Source organism: Haliotis cracherodii, unplaced genomic scaffold, assembly GCF_022045235.1.
Source record: "Haliotis cracherodii isolate W230 unplaced genomic scaffold, xgHalCrac1.p SCAF_35, whole genome shotgun sequence".
NCBI classification, from domain to species: Eukaryota; Metazoa; Mollusca; class Gastropoda; order Lepetellida; family Haliotidae; genus Haliotis; species Haliotis cracherodii.
In genome coordinates this window covers 2,302,335-2,321,970 of record NW_027266292.1, presented here as the reverse complement: position 1 = coordinate 2,321,970, position 19,636 = coordinate 2,302,335, and the positions used below count along the sequence as shown (strand labels likewise).

General features: G+C 37.1%; 1 protein-coding gene across 1 annotated transcript in view; it reads right to left on the bottom strand.

The window, feature by feature from the left end:
* Positions 1-19,531, bottom strand: part of LOC139477725 (uncharacterized) — a 75,151-nt gene extending 55,620 nt beyond the window's left edge. The window contains exons 1-8 of the mRNA XM_071260122.1: positions 19,250-19,531; positions 18,363-18,681; positions 13,870-14,188; positions 9,713-9,918; positions 7,670-7,881; positions 6,247-6,550; positions 3,676-3,824; positions 1,189-1,381 (exon numbers count right to left, since the gene is read on the bottom strand). Coding sequence (XP_071116223.1) covers positions 1,189-1,381; positions 3,676-3,824; positions 6,247-6,550; positions 7,670-7,881; positions 9,713-9,918; positions 13,870-14,188; positions 18,363-18,681; positions 19,250-19,531 — 1,984 coding nt within the window. The remainder of the gene's footprint in view (positions 1-1,188; positions 1,382-3,675; positions 3,825-6,246; positions 6,551-7,669; positions 7,882-9,712; positions 9,919-13,869; positions 14,189-18,362; positions 18,682-19,249) is intronic.
* Positions 19,532-19,636: the final 105 nt, after the last annotated feature.

Genomic DNA, 19,636 nt, shown 5'->3' with positions numbered 1-19,636 from the left:
CAAAAGCCAGCAGGAACACCACCATCAATGAAGCTGCTTATTAGTTCAGTTGTGGTGCCATTTCCATTTATGATGGGATGGCCTAGCACTTTGCCAGGTGTAAGCCTAACACCTGCCAAAGTGTCACCAGCAGGGCCACATTCACATACAAAGTCACCTTAACTGACCACAAATGGTGTCCGGTATGACTGGTATCTCAGTAAATTGAAGTTCATTCTTTCCATGACAAGTATCACAATATCATTTTTGAATGCTCGATATATCGGGTGATTTCAAAACAGCCATTTTTATCAATTGCTTAATGTCATACACTTGCCAAATGCTTTCGAAATGTTTCCGTAATTCCAAAATCAAGTTTGCACTCTGGAGTTTGTCAGTGGCAGTGGTCTAAATTTAGAATTCTACCATGAATTTGGAATTTACTCGATTCTGATTGGTCAATCAGAGGCTATTAAATCACAATAAACCCCCTCTGATTGAAACAGCTGGTTTGACGGCCGCATCACCGCGGAAGCTAATAGTAATATTCACAGACGTGCGACGTAGAGCGAAAGCCTTGCAAAGCTTGCTTTGTTTTCTTTAGGGATGCCCACCTCATGTTAGCTTACAAGTTGCCGTGCTTATATGCTTTCAATGCCTGTCATATGTTCGAGTGAAGTATAACGGTGTATACAGCACCATATTTTGTTCGGTGATTCTGTAATTCAGATCGAAAACCCACTCAAAACACTGAACTCAACCCATGCTGCTTCACTCAGTATATTTGCTAACACCAAACAGTGTGTGTTTTATTTCGTCATGGTAGAATGGAGATAAACATACTGTGTTTTCAATGTAGAGCTAGGTTACCTGTAGATTTAAACGCGCTAAATTTAACATTTGAAACCTCACGCTGCGCGTTCGGTTCCAAATTCAATTTAGCGGGGTTAAATCTACAGGTAACCTAGCTCAACATTGAAAACACAGTATGTTTATCTCCTAATTATACAATATATCATGATATGTATAATAATCCGGCCTCGTCCATTGCAAAATATTGTGAAACACTTTAAACATTCAATACTCATCTCCACTGACCACCCAATCCTTTTTAATTCATTAACAATATTCAACCCCAGTAACATGACAATTTCACTGAGGAATGCATATGTGTACGTTTAAATGTTTTGCATCAAACCGAGTACTTACCAGTGATGACCAAACTTGGAGTCACTGCAGAAGTCAAGGTTGTTCCTCCAGCTGAGATAGCACTAAATTGAAGAGTTACTGCAGAAATGGGTTCACAAACAGATCCAACAAATGTGCCCTGGCCGTCTGTTGTTACAAAGTTGGCATCTGTTGATAAACATGCACTTGATGGAGAAGCCACAGTAGTGACAGTCTGCAAAGGAAGGTTAAAAGAACACTGCAGTACAAAAACAACTTTCTAAACATATTTTTTGTCAGACGTGCTTGGCATCATTGTGTAAAAAACGTACCATACAGAATACTTGCAGCATGTTTTGTACACTTTTAGCAGCAGCTCAGCAGGTAACCACTTGGTTCCCTAAGCTTTGTTTGTGGTAGCCAAAAGCAATATTTCAGGAGCCATCACAATTTTGGTAGGAGGAAATATGAAAGGTAAGAAAACCATACAAAGACTTCAGATTCACAGTCAAATATCAAAGACCGTTATACTGGCTACTTGAACCACTGTTATAAAGACAAAGACACACATTGGGGGATTCATATTGTGAGTCTTAAATTTTCTTTCAAACAGTGATGAAAGGTCGTGAGATGCGTTCAGTGTATTTCTGCCTTTACAACTTTAACTTATTTCAAGGGCCAGATACTTTTATCATTGCATTGCTAAGAGAGGCAACTGAATATCAAATAGTGGCGCCTTAATGTTCTGGGTCAGCTATGACCTCACTCTTAAAACACACATGGTGCACTCAAGACTAATTATGCCACATTTGAGCATGGTTTCAGATCGGTTCATTTTCTTGGACATTGACTAGATTGTTATCCAAAATGTCCTGAATACATTTGTAAATTTTGATGATGGTATAGAAGATTGTCCCTTCAAAATATGCTACAATAATAACGATGTTCTATTGACATTTGTCTCCAGCAAAGTCACTAGATATGTATCATACGAGCTCTACTGACAACTGAAGAGAACCTGCTACATTACCAGATTAGATTTGAAAAAACATGTTTTGTTTTGAACAAGCAGACAATGTCAGATGTTTGTCTTTTGTGGGGTGGTTGTGTTTTGTTTTGTTTGTTTGTTTTTTGGTTGTGTTTTTTTGTTTTTTGCTGGCTTTTTGGGGGTTTTTTTTGGTATTTTTTGGGTGGGGGTGGGGTCTGGGGGTTGGGGTGGGGTGGCGATTGTTGTTTTGTTTTGTTTGTTTATTTTATTTTTGGGGGGTTGAGAGAGACACACTCAACATTTCAGCTATAAACAATCAAACCTTGACCAAATATACTGAATAATATTATGAGCAACATCCCAAGCCATTTGGGTACAAGCAATCAAACAAGGCACCAAACCTGACCCCACAAGCCCTTTAGTTGCTTCATATTAACAATATTCAAATGCTATTAGATATGAGATTCAAATGGTATTCTATGATCGCTTATGAATTATAAGCGTTAGTAACTAATTTGTATTTTTTTTATGAATAATTCACTTCAGAGTTGCAATTTACCTAAGAAAATGTCTCTAGTCCTTCCTGTATTGCAATATTGGCAGCTAAAGTGTTTGACAGTGATCAACACTGATTGTTCATGCAGACCCTATTTTCTACACACTTAAGTAAAAAGTAAGCATGATCAGTCGCCACCATTTTGTAGTCATGGATACAGGGGAGATAACATGAGAGAAAAGTCACTTCCGTGTTTCTATGGTTTTATCAAAGTGAAACATTTTTTTAGAATGAATTTCGGGGCAGATTTTAGGTTAAACAATACAAATCACAGTCTGCCCAGATTATGATTCTAGGTTTGTCAGCACCATACCCTTGCTCGTGAGTTTCACCGAAGTGGTAAACGTCTGAGACCTGCATCACTTCGGGCTTTCCTCCCACATTAAGCTGACATACCGCGATATAACTGGAATACTGTTCAAAGTGGCCTTTTATTCACTCACTCACACACTCACTCATCCAATATACAGGATCACAGAATCAAGACAAGATTTTTCTCTTATTTTTGCTATGTTTCAATATTTATAATGTTTGAATGTGGACAGGTAACTTTGAAGATGGGCAGGCAACATTTATGAGTAACTGTCTTGTTGGGTTTTTAAATTATTTCAAACACTGTTGCAATATACCGTTAATACCGTGCAGTCTTACTGATTGAAGTGAGTGAGTGAGTGAGTTGGGTTTAACGCCACTTTTAACAGTATTCCAGTTATATCGCGGCGCGTCAGCTTAATGTGGGAGGAAAGCCCGAAGTGATGCAGGTCTCAGACGTTTACCACTTCGGTGAAACCCACGAGCACGGGTATGGTGCTGACAAACCTAGAAACATAATCGGGGGGAAAACCGGGATTCGAACCCACAATCATAGGTTTCTGGCGTGCCCAAGGGACGCAACTCTGCACAGCGAATCGCGGCACCTTAGACGACTGGGCCATCCGTGCCCCCTACTGATGGAAGTGCTCATGCATAAAACAAATGAAGTTACCAAGCTTGAGTCGGGTCCTGAGTAGATTCTTGCAGCACTTGAATCCCTCACTTCAACTATTAATTCCTCAGTAATTGGGAAGTTGGCTCCAACTGTGGTTTTTATGTTTGCAGTTTGTGTCACCAAGGTCAGGGAACTGGCAACTTGTGCTGGGAACAGGAATATTCATAACCACAATCTCAAACAATAACAATTTCCATTCATGTGTAAAAAGTTTGACAGGTAACTGTCATACTGTATCTGCATATTGACAAATACAAATTCCAGTGCAAAATAAATGAAGCTTTTTAATTTTAATCAATATGCATAAATTTTCAAGATCTAAATAAACACTAAATTTCCATTTGGAAATATTTTCAAAGCTCTTTCATGTTGCTCTCTGTACAAACTTATCAAATACACTGTTCAAACTTGAACAAGAATTGATAAGTTGGTTTGTTGTTTAACGCCGCACTCAGCAATATTCTGGCTATATGACGTCAGGCTGTAAAAAGTCAAGTATGGACCAGACAATCCAGTGATTGACATCATGAGCATCACTCTACACAATTGAGATTTGATGACATGTCAACCAAGTCAGTGAGCATGACCACCTGATCTCGTTAGTCGCCTCTTACGACAAACAAAGTCGCCTTTTAGGGCAAGCATGGATTGCTGAAGACCTATGCTGCCCCGGATCTTCACAGGTCCTTAAACAAGAAAGGCAAGGGGTCCATGTCATGATCTCAGTATTAAAATTTATTATTTAGAAGGTCCCAGATTCAAGTACTACAGCAGAAAAACTTTAGTACCACAGAATAAACCTTAATTTTGAGCAGGGAATCTGGGCCCATGTTATGAAACGTTTGAGGAAGGATATATTTGTTTGTTTCTCTGCATTGAGACGGTGCAAGACCTATCCCAGACACAAAATGGGCGATGAGCGGTCAGTTGGACTTGCCCTGATGAACTAGACCTAGATGTGAACATTCCCAGCATTTGTAAACTATTCACAGAGAAAAAATACTGAGAATGTTTCAAACCTATGTTTGATTGTTTCTTTTGTTTGTTAGTTGTTTAACGCCGCACTCAGCAATATTCCAGCTATATGACGCCGGTCTGTAAATAATCGAATCTGGGCCAGACAATCCAGTGATTGATATTGAGAGCATCGATCCATGCAATTGGGATACAATGACTGTGAGGAGGGGAACTAAGCATGAAAGTCAAGAGGTCCTTGTCATAAACCTATAAAGTCTATTTTAAAAGTGATTTAAGGCGAGGGGTGTCCCTAGATTTGAATACTAATAGGGGCAGGACACCAGCAACCCCTTAAAATTCGTACTGGTGTACGCGAACTTAACCAACTGTTGACAGTCCATGACAACATATGTGGTGTATTTCATGAAGTAAAGAAAAGCAGCACATATGCAGGTTTTCTTCATCTGCAGTGCTGGGGACAATTAAAAGATACAAGATGGGATGTTAGGTAGTGAGGCGGAAGGGATAAAAATCTTATACCTAATATAAATCTAATTCATTTATTATGGCCATAAGTATTTCTTTGTACAGAAAGCGTAAAATGTGTTACAAGATGATAATCATTATAATTAAAATAAAGAAATTATATATTTTTTCAACAAATAACTCTTCCTTGTAACAATTTGAGTTGTAACTCAGTCTAACAATACATACTGAGACAAGAATTCAGTTTAACGTTTTTATCTGTTTCAAGATAACATAATAAACAAGAGGCCTGTATTGCTCACCTGGATATTTACACAATCATGACAAACTATACATTTGCATTGTACATGTATATAATACTGCAAATATTTTGTAATTTTGACTCTGTCAGCATTTAAAAGGGTTGGATGGCAAATCTGACAGCATGAACGTGTATCTCTAGATACAAATGTGGCATAACGATCTGAACTGTTTTCATGTTATGATCCAGGATCATAGTTTCTGAAAATCACTCCAGAATTACCCTTTCTAGCCCCTCCCCTCAGTTTCCTTTGAGGGGTGATCAGCCCTTTCATCTGTACAATTTTGAATTCTCACAACCGCAGAATGCTTCCAACAATATATGGTTGATATCTATCTCTTAGTTCCAGAGAAGAAGTCGCTTAAAGCAATATAGCCAAATTACCCTTTTGGGCCCTGCCCCTCAGCCCCTTTGGGAGTCAGCCCCTCTATTTGAACAATCTGAAATCCTCACCATTGGAGAATGCTTCCAACCATATATGGTCAATATCTATCCTTTGTTCCAGAGAAGAAGTCGTTTAAAGCAATAAAGCCAAATAACCACTATTTGGCACTGCCCCTCAGTCCCCTTGGGGAATAGTGCTACCATTTGTACAATTTTTAATCCCCACCACCCAGGGCTGCTTCCAGACAAATTTCGTAAATTTCCAATCAGTGGTTCAGAAGAAGTCATGTTCAAACATTGTTGACGTACGAATGACGGGTGGACGACGGAGCTCATCTTGGTCCTTAGGACCAGTTGAGCAATAATAAAAGTCCATTTGAAAACAATTCTTGGGTAGAATATGAACATTTTAGACAAAATCTTTGACAAACTCAACTTACCTGTAACAGCAAAATAGTTACTTAACTTGACTGCAGCACTCAATGGGTATGATGTGTTAATTGAAAATACTAATACTCCACTTGGCAAAGTAGTGATGAACTTGCTTGCGAGATCCGAGTAGTCATTTGGTGTTCTGATCCAGGGGTCATGTGCTGTTGTCATTGTCAAATTGAATCGTACACTTGCATGCACATCTAAGATTTTGATATCATTGAAAACGACATTTCCACCCACAGCTCTCTTTCGGATTATTCTGTCATAAGTACTTGCATGGGTAATAGCTTCACTACTTTCCATACGAACCTGAAAATGAAACACATCAAAAGTAAAAACAGGTTTTAAGCTTAAAAAAATAAAAGAATTGGTTCTCAGGCAATGACTTTTGAAAATATAGTGTGGGTGGGCGGGCGGGGCGGGCGGGTGGTTGGTTAAATTTGGTTTTATTGCTTGTTCAAACTAGTATGTAACCAAATAAACAGTTGTGTACCAACAACCTGGGAAAGGACCTCCCTACAAAAACAAGCATACAAACTCCATTTGCCACCATTACCATACACGAGATGTGCAGTAAAGCAGTGCGCATGTAAAGGGAAGTAACTGTGTGCTATATTGGATCGCATTGTTTTTAAGAATTAGGAATTTTCTTTTTTTTTAAAATGAAAATAAAAACAAAACGTGCAGCAGATTTTATGATGATACAGGTGGTGCCTGAGAACCAAGACTGTTATTTCTTTTAGCCTTTTAGTACTTCATATATGATGACATAAAACTTAACATCGCCTCACAAGGAATTACATCTTTGATTGTTGTGTAATATGCACCAAAATACAATTACCGTATTCGACGTAATAAGCGCCCAGGGCGCTCTCAAAATTAGAAATAGGGGGCTCTTATTAGAATATTATTGTGTCAAAAAAAACAGAGTTGAAAGATAAATTTCGGTTTATGCTGACAGCCTGAAACGTTTATATACAAGTTTAATTGCCCATAGAAAAAGGGTGCATATAACACACGAGCGCGAATAAATAAGTATTATGTACATTGATCAATCGAAAAGGGTGCTAATTGGGATTGTTCAAGAGCCAATATATTTGCAAATATCGCCGCTTATTAGAGCGGGGCGCTTATTACGTCGATTACGGTATATCAAATATTCATCAGCGTGCGCAGGCAATATTTCAGCACGCAATCAATTATCTACCGTATGATTTAATCAATATCAGGATATTTGCACCTTTGATCTATTCAAAGCAACAACTTTAATACATTTTCCTTTAGTATGATCAAAGGAAACGATCCTTTGTCAATCATTTCAGGTTGAAGTCATATTCCAGCATAGTTTTAAAAGAAAAGTAACCTTTGGAAATCTTGGTTGATTAAATTTATCACTTAATTTGATTAAATTTGGTAAGTATTACTTACTGCAGTGCTGTAAAGAAACATTTCTTTTCCAACAGAGTGATAAAACTGTTTGTATTCATATGATATTTGAAGATCAACAAATGCTGTGGAGTCAAGTCCTGTAGAAACAACGCTGCCTCTTGAGTCAACAATTTGTGCCTTTACAATAAATGCACTATTCGCAGATATGGTTGCTGGAGGTTGTTGCGTTATGACTAAGGTCTTGGCAGGAGCTAAAATGGAGATGGAAACAGAGAATATAATCTTAATTCCCTTTAATATAGAAACTTAGATCAAGAAAAATGGTTGTATTGCACAGTGTTTGAAATAAACATGAAGTGGTTTTTGTCACAGGGTTAAAACTTGACTCAAAACCTTGACAAGCCCGGGTAAAAATAAAATCCCCTTGTAATGTTAAAAGAATAGGAGTACACAGGAATTTGTACTTGCCTCGGGCTAGCAGGCTAGTGTTAAGATCTAACCCTGTGTCATAACACTAATATTAAAAGTTCAAAATCACAGGGGTCCATAGACTTAATTGTCGTAGGAGATGGCTTCAAGGACCACTCAAGATAACGTAATGAGAAATTATATACCCCTTTCATCTGATGAAGTCAGAAAACATATGCATACGGCAGTTAAGAGACTGCTCACCTAAATACTGATAAGTTAATAAGGGAGTCATATGCAACCTTGGTCTGATTAAGATGAGATTACTTTTGGCTATCACTTAAACTTCTTTCAAAAAGTGTCCTGCAAGCACAGTTGTTTTTGTATCAGTTTACACTGACAGACATATCACAATTTCATTTCATCATCACAACATGTGGACTGCCGATTTGTTGACATCTTACAGTACTCATTCAAGCAAACTCGTTCGATTTTTAATTCCTCCTGCAACAATCCAATTACGCAGGGTTTCCATGTATTGTGCGCAGTTAAAATCTACATCTGGCTTCAGGTGAATGAACATGCAGGAAATAAAAAATGTAGACAATGAAAATGGGAAATATGCGAAAGAACATCACAAGACATGATGATTTACCATTTCAATTGTATTTCGTGTTATGCGGACACAGCAGGAGAAACTAACATTTTTAGTCTGCTAGTCCTTTTAAAAAGGGCTAATTTCTACTGGTCCTTATGATACCTTAAGTATTGGACAGTTTCGGAGAGATTACAGGACTAGTGCCAATTTCTAACGCTGTAGACATTGTTTTATATGCAGAGATTAAGTTCACCTAGTATATTTGTCTCGTGAATGAAGCCAGATATAGCAATCACATGTACACACCAGTCCCCGCTGAATTCTGCTCCCAAAAAATCTGAATATTTGTAAATTCAGCAACCAAATTTTGATAATTCTGCACAAAATTCTTTTGCACCTGTTTGACATGTAGCAGGCATTTTCATGATAAACTTATTCACGGTTAGAATAGCTTATTGACGCGAATCTGGAGATCAGTAGTGTAATCATACCGACAAATGAACAATAGACATTGTTAATAATTCTAAGAATACAACCAACTAGTCCTGTAGTCCTTTTCAAACTTCCCAATAGTTAAGGAATCATAAGGACTAGTAGAAATGTGTCATTTTTAAGGGTTTTACAATATGTTTTTATTATAAAGACTAGTGGACCAAAAAGGTTAGTTTCTACCGCTGATCATCATCATTGCTATAATACTGCACTGTGAATCAACTTGAGGCAAATGAATGGTGGTTGTTGGAGAGGATTTCCAAGTTGATGTTGTGATTGGGGAAGTTGCTGAGATGGCTGATTTACTGTCTGATTTAATGATTGAAGTTTTTTGGTCTTTGATTCAGAATCAGATTATTACTAATGTCAAAATAACAAACTTGTGGCCATGTGTATCCCAGAGGCTATAGGCTATAGTCAAAGACTGTACAAGAAAAATGAATAACGAAAAAAAAACAAGCTACATTTTGTTTATTGCAACTTAGCAATGTAACAATCAGTAAAATGATCCTACGACTGATCATAGTTTCGGGGAAAGTCATGTATCAAAAGAAATAATTTGATTTTTTTTTAGTAAAGCTTACTTGTGATCTGAAATGGTTGTGTGTCCTTGGTCAACATGGATCCATTTGGAAGACGCAGTGAAAAGCGAAAGATTCTCTTTGTTGCTGGAATTACTGTGTCATTATCATGTTGATGATACAGAGCCTCTGCAACCATGACTCCTTTGTCTGCTTCCAGAGGACCAAGAACTGTAGCTCCAAGTCCAGTTGCACTTCCACAAGAAAATCTAAAAGGAAGTAGAAAAACATAATTTTCACCTGACACCACCAGTGTTGGAAACTAAACCTGAACGGCCAGGGTCCTTGTCATTGACCCGATGTTAAACATGTTAAAAGGTAAAGATTTAGGGGTCCATAGAAGCAAATGACATAGGAGAAAGTCAAGACAACTGTTAAAAGCATTTATAACTAGGGTTGGGAATTGGACCAAAAAGTGTATTGCGATATATTGCAATATTTCAAAAACATATTGCAATATTATTGCAATATATTGGGAAATAATTTCTACCAAGAGAAAAGCTTTTTTTCATATCCCTTTGACAAATATTAATATGAAAGCTGCAATGTTAACAATTTGGTCAAAATTATGAACCAATTTTAATAAATTGTACTATTACTTTTATCTACAGTCAAATAAAGAGTATGAAGCATTTGTTTTGTCTTTGTTTTGATTTAATAAGGTAAGACTATATATCATGGCATATACATGTCAGTCACAGTTTGAATAATGAGGGAAAAACCGATACGCCAAAAACGTATCGCGATACGTATCTTGATGAATTTGTATTGCAATATACCGGTATACCGATAAAACCGCACATCCCTATTTATAACTAAAAATCAAGTCAAGTGGTTTTTGTAACAACCTAGTCATGACTAAATTGACAAAGATTTGTTTGGTTGTTTTGTTGTTTTACGCCGCACTCAGCAATATTCCAGCTACATGACGGCGGTCTGCAAATAATCGAGGACCAGACAATCCAGTGATTGACATCATCAGCACAGACAGCATCGATCCATGCAATTGGGATCGATGACATGCATCAACAAAGTCAGCGAGCCTGACCACCCGATCCCGTGTCGCCTTTAACAACAAGCATAGTCACCTTTTACGGCAAGCATGGGTTGCTGAAGACCTATTCTACCCCAAATCTTCACGGGTCTAAATCGACAAAGAGTAGCAGTCTCCAAATGAGTCAATGACAAGAAGAGTTTTATCTGGGTTACTACAAAAAAGTATTCTGGGTGTAGTCACTGAAGCAGCCATAAAATTTTCAAGTCCTGTGATAGGATTCAAACCACAGACCTTCTGATACTTTAAAAATTACCAGTACCCTCCAATTTTTGTCAACCCCAAATTTGAAGAAATAAAAACACTTATGAAATTAACCTGGTTTCAATTCTTTCAACAAAACTTTCAAATTCGACGTAATAAGTACCCAGGGTGATCTCAAAATTAGAAATAAAGGGCTCTTATTAGAAAATAATTTTGGTGAGAAAAAGTGTTGAAAGATCGTAGATTTTGTGGTTTATGCTCACAGCCTGAAATGATACAAAAGAAAAGTCTGTGCGTATTATACACGACAGATATATTATCCAGAATTTAATTGGCCATTATTAAGGGTGCATATAACACACGAGTGTGTATTAATTTTTATACACGAATAAATAGGTATTGTGTACATTGATCAGTCAGGAGGGTGCTAATTGGGATTGTTCACTAGCCAATATATTGGCAAATATCGCCATGGGCGCTTATTACGTTGAATATGGTATTAAGTCTTAAAAATATATTTTCTTGCACTGGGCAGTGGTAGAAACTAACATGTTTAGCCCACTGGTCCTTATAATGATAACATACAGCAAAACCCTTAAAAATTTCTACTAGTCCTTATGATGCCTAAGCTGTTGGGCAGTTTGGCAAGGACTACAGAACTAGTGCCAATTTTTAACTTTGCAGGGGGAAGTTTTGCCACTCTTGTATCAAGGCGTGGATATAGCCTTTTGGGATATCCCAAATTGTTTGGCTTCATCTCGATGTGATTGCCTTCCTGAAATCTGCCATTCAAAGACTGAATGACCACCATTTGTACTGGATGGTCCACATTTTTGGAGATCAAGCAAGAACAGGTATTGTTCAACCAAGACATGCAAGAAGACATTCAAGAAATCTAGGCTAAGGCATGATCACTGATTCAACATTAAGTTTGAGAAACCATGTTAATAACATCTGCCAAAATACAGATCATCTGATTCAGATAAGGAATATCAGACAAATCAGTAGATATAGGTGAAACAAAGCATAGTCCATGCATTTTGTCACTTCAAGGTTAGACTATTGCAACAGTGTGCTCATTTTTGTTGGGTTAATTTGTTCTAATGGAATATTTTTGAGTGTGATATCTGATATATTTTTCTCATCTGGAGGTCCAGGGCCTGAAAAATCCACTCCTCTGTTTGTATTGACAAGTGGCAGCTTGTGCAGAGCGAGAAAGACGTGAAAAAATGCTTGTCCTACCAGCCGAGTACATATATTCGAATTGTATCAATTCATTTCTAATCATTTTCAATGCAATATGGAGGATAATTTCAAACCTAAAATATCAAAGGTTTCATTTCTCGTACATTCGTAGTAATAACTTGTTTGATAGGCATTACTTAGAAGTTGACGGATGAAAAGATAGACACAATTTTTATGGATAACAACTTCTTTAATACTGTAAAAAGGCGACGTTTCGGTATAGATCCTTAACAACAGTATAAGGATCTATACCGAAACGTCGCCTTTTTACACAATTTTTATGGATAACAACTTCTTTAATACTGTAAAAAGGCGACGTTTCGGTATAGATCCTTAACAACGGTATAAGGATCTATACCGAAACGTCGCCTTTTTACAGTATTAAAGAAGTTGTTATCCATAAAAATTGTGTCTATCTTGTCATTCGTAGTAATAATGAAAAAAATGTTGCTTATATCAATTATCATACTTAATAGACGGTATACTTGGCAACTGTCCGCTGAAAGTGCGTTCTCAAAGAAAGAGCAGACTAGCAAACTAGTTTTGATTAGGGACTAGGGAGGCAATGATATTTATTATTTTTGTTGTAAGCCACTCTTTATAATACTGATTCTCAAATATCAAAGCAAAAGTGAAAGATTTTGTAAAGGTTTTTGCCGTTTTTAATCAGGAATGGTGGGGTTGATGAGAAAAAACATGATTTGATTACCAAACAGGCCCAAAAATGAATTTATTTTTTAAAAAATAGGACTGTAAAAATTGAAAATGAAATATTTATGGTTGAGTGACTTTGAAAGAGCAGAGATGAATATAGATGGCCACAAATACAGATAAGCCGCATATTTGCGTAAAATACCCCCCAAAACTTTTCAAAACCCAATTACTTTCAATTAATTTGCGAACAGAAACACATGCATTATATGATAAACTCAATTGTTTGAAAACAGCACAAGTAAATGCTCAATGAAGCTTTAACAGCATGTGTACTACAGAGCGAATTTCCGAAACACAATTACGAGCTATAAATTTATTTTCCAAGTCAAGCCTATATTCAGAACTGCTATTTACAACTAAAACACAGGGTTAGAAATTGGCACTAGTCCTATAGTCTTTGCCAAACTGCCCAATAGTAAAGGTATCCCAAGGACAAGTCGAATTTAGCCATTTTTAAAGGTTTTGCTATATGCTATCATTAAAAGGACTAGTGGACCGAAACTGTTAACCCAGGTAAAATAAAATTCTTCGAGTAAAAAGTCCATTGCTCAAAAAGTTATCTGGAGCTCTGGATTATTTTGTACTTACTGTGGTAAATTTTCTCAACTTAAAGGTTGATTACAGAGAATAGTAATAAAACCTGAGAACATGAAACTTAAGAGGGCAAGTGAAAATATTGCAGGACAAGTACAAAATAATATTTACTTGCCCTGCAGGAGATGGTTACAGAATTTTTTTAGCCCTGATGCAGTTAAGTAAATGGGTGTATAATCAGATTGTGTTAAAAAAAAGTATCACGACATGTAACATATCAGGAACAAGGTATTGCAATACATACCACATCTAAATAGTCGTATCATGACGTCCCTATTGAATATATTGCAGAAATGCAAATATTTATTAAGGTTTAATGTCATGAGGTGTTGATAATCTGCATACTTACGAGCAAAATCTTCTATCCATTCTTAAAGGGTAAGGAACATTGTATGCCCACTGACATAATTTTCCACCATTGGCTTTCCACTGATCTGGTGTGGTAGGTGTCGTTGCTGTTGTTTCATCTATTGTCTCCACATACCAAAGAACTGATGCAAATTCTCCTGTCTCTAATTGCACCCCATTGTTCTTGATGACAGCTACTACTGGCTTACTTATCCTCTGGTTAAGAGGTACACTGTATATCTTGTTGGCATCCGTTGGGATGGTACTGGGTGGGGACCGGTCCGTAAGGAAACTTATTTCCAGAAGTCCAGTAATATTTACTGAAATATATAGGATACAGTTAGTTCTGAACAATTTTGGAAAATAAAAACATTGGTTTCACATGTAAAACAACCGCCTCCGTGGTCTAGTGGTAGAGCGTCCGCCCGGATAGCAGAAGGTTCAGGGTTCGATCCCCGGCCGTGTCATACCAAAAGACATTAAAAGATGCTACTTGTTGTTACCAAGTCTGGCGCTCAGCATAAAGAGGCTAAAACAAGGACTCAGGTCAGCATACTGTGTCTGAATGGGGTATTCATGTTAAACTGCTGCATGTTATCTCAGTGGGCTAGCACTATAAAATCGGGATTAGTCCAGACTAATACCGGCAGGCACACACACCTATATAAGTGCAAAAATCTTGGAGGCGACGTTAAACCCAATTTCACCTCAACTTCAATGTTAAACAGCAGCTAATAAAGCTCTCTCCAGTAGCTATTCCTGATGTCCTTGTAGAAATTTAAGGGCTTTGCCATAGATTAAAGGACTAGTGGACTAAAAATGTTTATCCAAAACAAATATATCTACTGTGATATTTAGATCTTTGACCCCCCCCCCCCCCAAATCTTGAACTTATCGTCTTATGACAAGGAGCACTTAGTTTCATGTTTACCGTAATTTCTAACACTGGTAAACCTATGATAGACTGAGGGTGCCAACCATCTATAAAAAATCACCAAATAGGTCAGCATCTAGCCTAAGGATTACTTGTACAAACATTCACAGTTATCTACTCATAGCTTTAAAGAAATTTGATACTGAGACTACATAATCCCAAATTATAGGGTAGGTAAAAAACTAGAGGCAGTCTAATGCCAGTTACCTATTATAAAAATTAGGTTTATTTCAAAATTATATCTGCATGGTGAGATAGAGGCATTATTTGTATACAGTAATTGTTACACAAGTCATGAACTTAAGGTTCATATAGATATGTAACTCTAAAATCAACAGTAGAAACTAACAGTTTAAGCCCACTAGTCCTTATAATGATAACATATAGCCGAACCCCTAAAAATGGCAAATGTCTACTAGTCCTTATTATACCTTAACTATTGGGCAGCTTGGCAAGAACTTTAGGACTGGTGCTATTTTCTAACGCTATAAAATTCAAGTCTTTGAGACTTTTTGTAGTTGGATTATTATCCCTAGTCTGTCAATATTTTATTAAATCCAGCAGTCTATACTATTACATTATATTATCAAAAGGAGTATGACAATCAGACATTTTCCAACAAGATTTATGTTCACACCCAACAAAATTAAATTAAGTTTGTCATGAATTCTTCATCGTCTTTGCCGCACAAACCTTTCACTGTGATAGATCTCACTTAGACATCCTTGGTTCATATCTATGTGTTTTTTAATACTTTGATTAACCAGAGTATGTCATGTGTACAAATTCAAGGCTTTTCAAGCTGAGCTGGTGATTTTCAAGGCTTTTCAAAGTTAACACTTAAAATCAAGGCTTTTCATAAGGGAACATAACATAACAGACCCTGAAGCCTGTACGGACCCTGTTTTTTAACATGGCAAAGAGTTACTTATGAGTGAGTGACCAACAAAGGCTTCTACTTGTAGAAACTGTATTAATTAAGCCAATGACAGTCATGCCAGCTTTTTATAAAAAATGCTATTCAGTATGATGTGTGATTACGTCTAACACCCAGCTAAAGTTCACAGAACATTCATATTTATCCGATTTTCACCATCAACCAGTTCGGGATGTCCTTGCTCTCCTGGCTATCTCCCAATAGAATTTTTGTAGACTGGTATCCTTCACCTCCTAGTGGCTGCACAAAGTAGTGCAGCATTGAGGGCAATCACTCTCAGACAGGCAAACCAGCTTAGGAATTTTGGGGACAGATGACATCACACCAAAAGCAACTCTCAGGGTTAACAATATAGTTCGCTTTAAATAATTAAAGTTTGGTGTTTAAATGGATTGTTTTGTTATAATTTATATTTCTGTCAATCATGGAATTTGCTCACATGAGACACTGTCTTCATCAGCTGATGAAGATCAACAAATACAACTTCAATCCTTAATTGAATGGATTAACATCAAGGAATTATTATCAGCCACTAATATATGCTCAGTTTTATGTGTGAATGAAACACAGCAAAGCAATCATTAGTTAAAATAGCCATGTATCATTCTGTTTTTAGATTGGCAATTTTGTCAAATTTCGGCCATTTTGAATATGACGGTCATGGGCTTAATTAAAACAAAATCTACCACGAGTAATCTCTTTTGGTCACTCAAGTAACTGTGTCCCACCATGATGATATAATTATTAAATAAACCTTTTACAATAGGTACCTAGTCCCTCTTGGCCAAGTTATCTAACCTACCCAGTTATTTGAGATTACATAGTACCTACACAAATGTTCAGTAGACACTCCTAAACCAAACGGTACAGTCAGGACTTTTATGTAGTAGGCCTAGGTGTGGAACACATTTTTTTTTACCTAGCTTTTATCTTGTACAATTATACCTAACGTTCTTGCGATCATTTTGTCACCTGAGAACCAGGGTGTTCTAACTCCTCAAAACCTTGTTTTGAGAAACTGAGCAGTAAAAGTTTGGATGTTAACTGTTTTATTATCATGAAAGGCATTGAAAGCTACCTTCATAAATGTTCACATAGATATGTATATTGTACTGTTAGAGTACATAAACTACAAATTTTATCAAATGAATTGAAAATGTCAATTAAAATAACAAAATTATGTTTGGAGATTGAACATTTTTCTAAAATCTGAAGCCGTTTTCATTAGTTCCATATTGTTCTATGTGACTTATGCTTGATATTTTACGTCACTACTTGTAAATGTACAATGAAATTAGTATTGTAACGTAATGTAAAACCGTATATAAACTATTTATAACATGTAGATTCCTTGACCAAGGTGAAAAAAAGAAGAAAGGCAAAACACAATTCATGAACTTAATGAAAATATCATTAAAACATCGCAAATCAAAATCTGATTGGAAACCAGACACAAAATAAAATATAGTATTCAATTTGAATATATGACAAGAATGAATAACGAATGAAATCAATAAAACTAAGTCTTCAAAATTCACTGTAACTATCAAATAAAGTTTGCATAGAGTCGATATACAAACTGAGTTAAATATGCCACCTTTGAGTACCCGTCTTTTCCATTTAGGTAAAGGCAAGCAAATATCACAGGAGTATTGTCGAACAACAAAATTTTACAGCCCCCTTGTTTAGGAGAACTGGTTAACTGCTAAACACAACTCTTGAACTGTTAACATTTCAAAACATTAAAATAACCTAACAGACTGACACATTTATTCAGTAACAACCTATGCAATAAGGCCACTCATAAATCGTTTGTCTGTCGGGGGCATAAATTTTAGCATGGCTCTGATGTCTGCTGCTTTCTCTTTGGCCATTTTTGGAATCCCAGACACTTGCTTGCTCAATGGCCATACTACTGAAGTAGGACTTCTTGGTGGTGACGACATTCTTTTCACTGACATCTCACGCTTACGAAGTGAAACATGTTCCCTATCAGCTTTGGGCTCAAATGATTTCTTGAAGACCAAGCCAAACAGATCTTTGTCTCTGTACTTCAATGATTTCACCTTGAAAAAAGGAACGTGTCTGAAGTCTAAGTTTCGTGAAGCCTCTAGGTACTTCTTGAATTGGTTGTCCTAATCGGCTTCCTCATTGCCCTCATGAAAGACTTCATCACTCCGAGAGGACTGAACACATCAGATGCACTTAGTTGTTTTTCAAGGTGGCTGTGGATGTTGTCTACTTCCTGTATGCTAGAATGTCCTGGCTCAAAACTTCTGTTGTATTGAAGATACAGATGTTCCTTTAATGAAATCTATCATTGCAAATGCCATACCCAAATTCCTGTTTTGAGGCACACATGAATCGGACTACAATGTTATTGTGTCTGGGTGATGATCAGCATCTATTCACTCAAGAATAGCAACAAGAGCACTCGTTTTCTCGTTGGCTCCTCGACCAGCCTGTTGTTCATGCCAAATGGCACAATAGCCTGTGGAGTTAAGACTACAATGATCTGTGAGATTGTAAACTGATAGCTTTCTCCTGTAAAAGAAGCTGGACATGTTTGCACGAGGACAGGTGATAACGTTTTGAAGATCGAAACAAACAGTAACATCATTACCCTGACGATCCTTGTCATGCTCTGTCTTGGTTGCTTGTTTTAATTCAATGTGTTGAGTGTGAGCAGTTTTCAAATTGTCATCCAACAAACTGTATTTCTCCTTCATACGAAAATCCTCACATCTGTCACACCTATCCTTCTTCGAGGAGTGGAAGTCCAGGTTGAACTCAGTGTTAAATATTGGCCCGTAGAGATGTTCTTTGCCTGGAGTTTGACTTTGAACTTCACACTTCTCAAGAAAAAGTCTGTACATTTGAGTAATGGACAGACTGGTCGAGATACTTCTTTTGGCTGGACTGTCTACAGTAATGAGATTCAACTGTAGGGAAGGAGTTTATGTGATCTCTCACAAATTGCTTATTTTCTATGCAAATTCTGTCCTTTGTCACTTTCCCGCGCCTGTCACCTTCACAAGGTGTTACTGTGGAAGTGTTATGCTTCTTTTCAAAGTAGTATGAGATATGTTTAATGTGGTCATGTAGTAGTCCTTGCAGACACGGAGTTTCTAGTCTTTAAGAAAGAACTGGTAAGCAAAGGAATATTGCCTCCTGCTCTTTTCTTTTTCCGTTATTTTCCTCCTTTTCGAACATCTTTCGACCGTTTTATTATAAAAGTGGTACTTTTTGTCATCAGAAAGAGCCCAAAATGATTAAAAAATGTTCTGTCTTTCAGAAGGGTCAATGTTTTGAGAGCGTTTATACTTGCAGGTTCCATGGCAATCCTTTTTGTTCTTTTAACTCCGTTTTGGAACATCCTGTCCCCGAGTTCCTTTGTAACTTTCACATGCCTGCCTCCTGTTCTTTCTCCGGTTCTTGCTCCATGAATCAGGATCCCTCTTACGTGTTCTTCCTCTAACTGGAAGATCTGCAGGAACTGTTGTTGTTCACGTCCACGTCTTCACTTTCAGATGCGTTCTCAAGTTCAGGTTCTTGCAGCCCTACTGATAAGATGTTGTTTACTGGCTCCTCCACCATTGTTGCTATTTCCACTGTCTCTGCAATTTGCTCACAAACAAATCCAGTTGATTCAACTTGGATGTTCAGAGCTCCAGGTACACTTGATTCCATCTGGATAATAGGTTCAACCTCAAAGATTTCTTCTGGTCCTTCAAACTCCCCCACTTCATTAATCCAAGATATAACTGTTTCAAGATCCATTGTTCCATTCATGATTTAGCCTCTAATTCTATACCGGCAATCAACAAACTCTTCCTCTATATAAGAAACAAAGTCTGCTTCGGCAAAAGAATCTTCCAGGCTGAGATAAAAAAAATG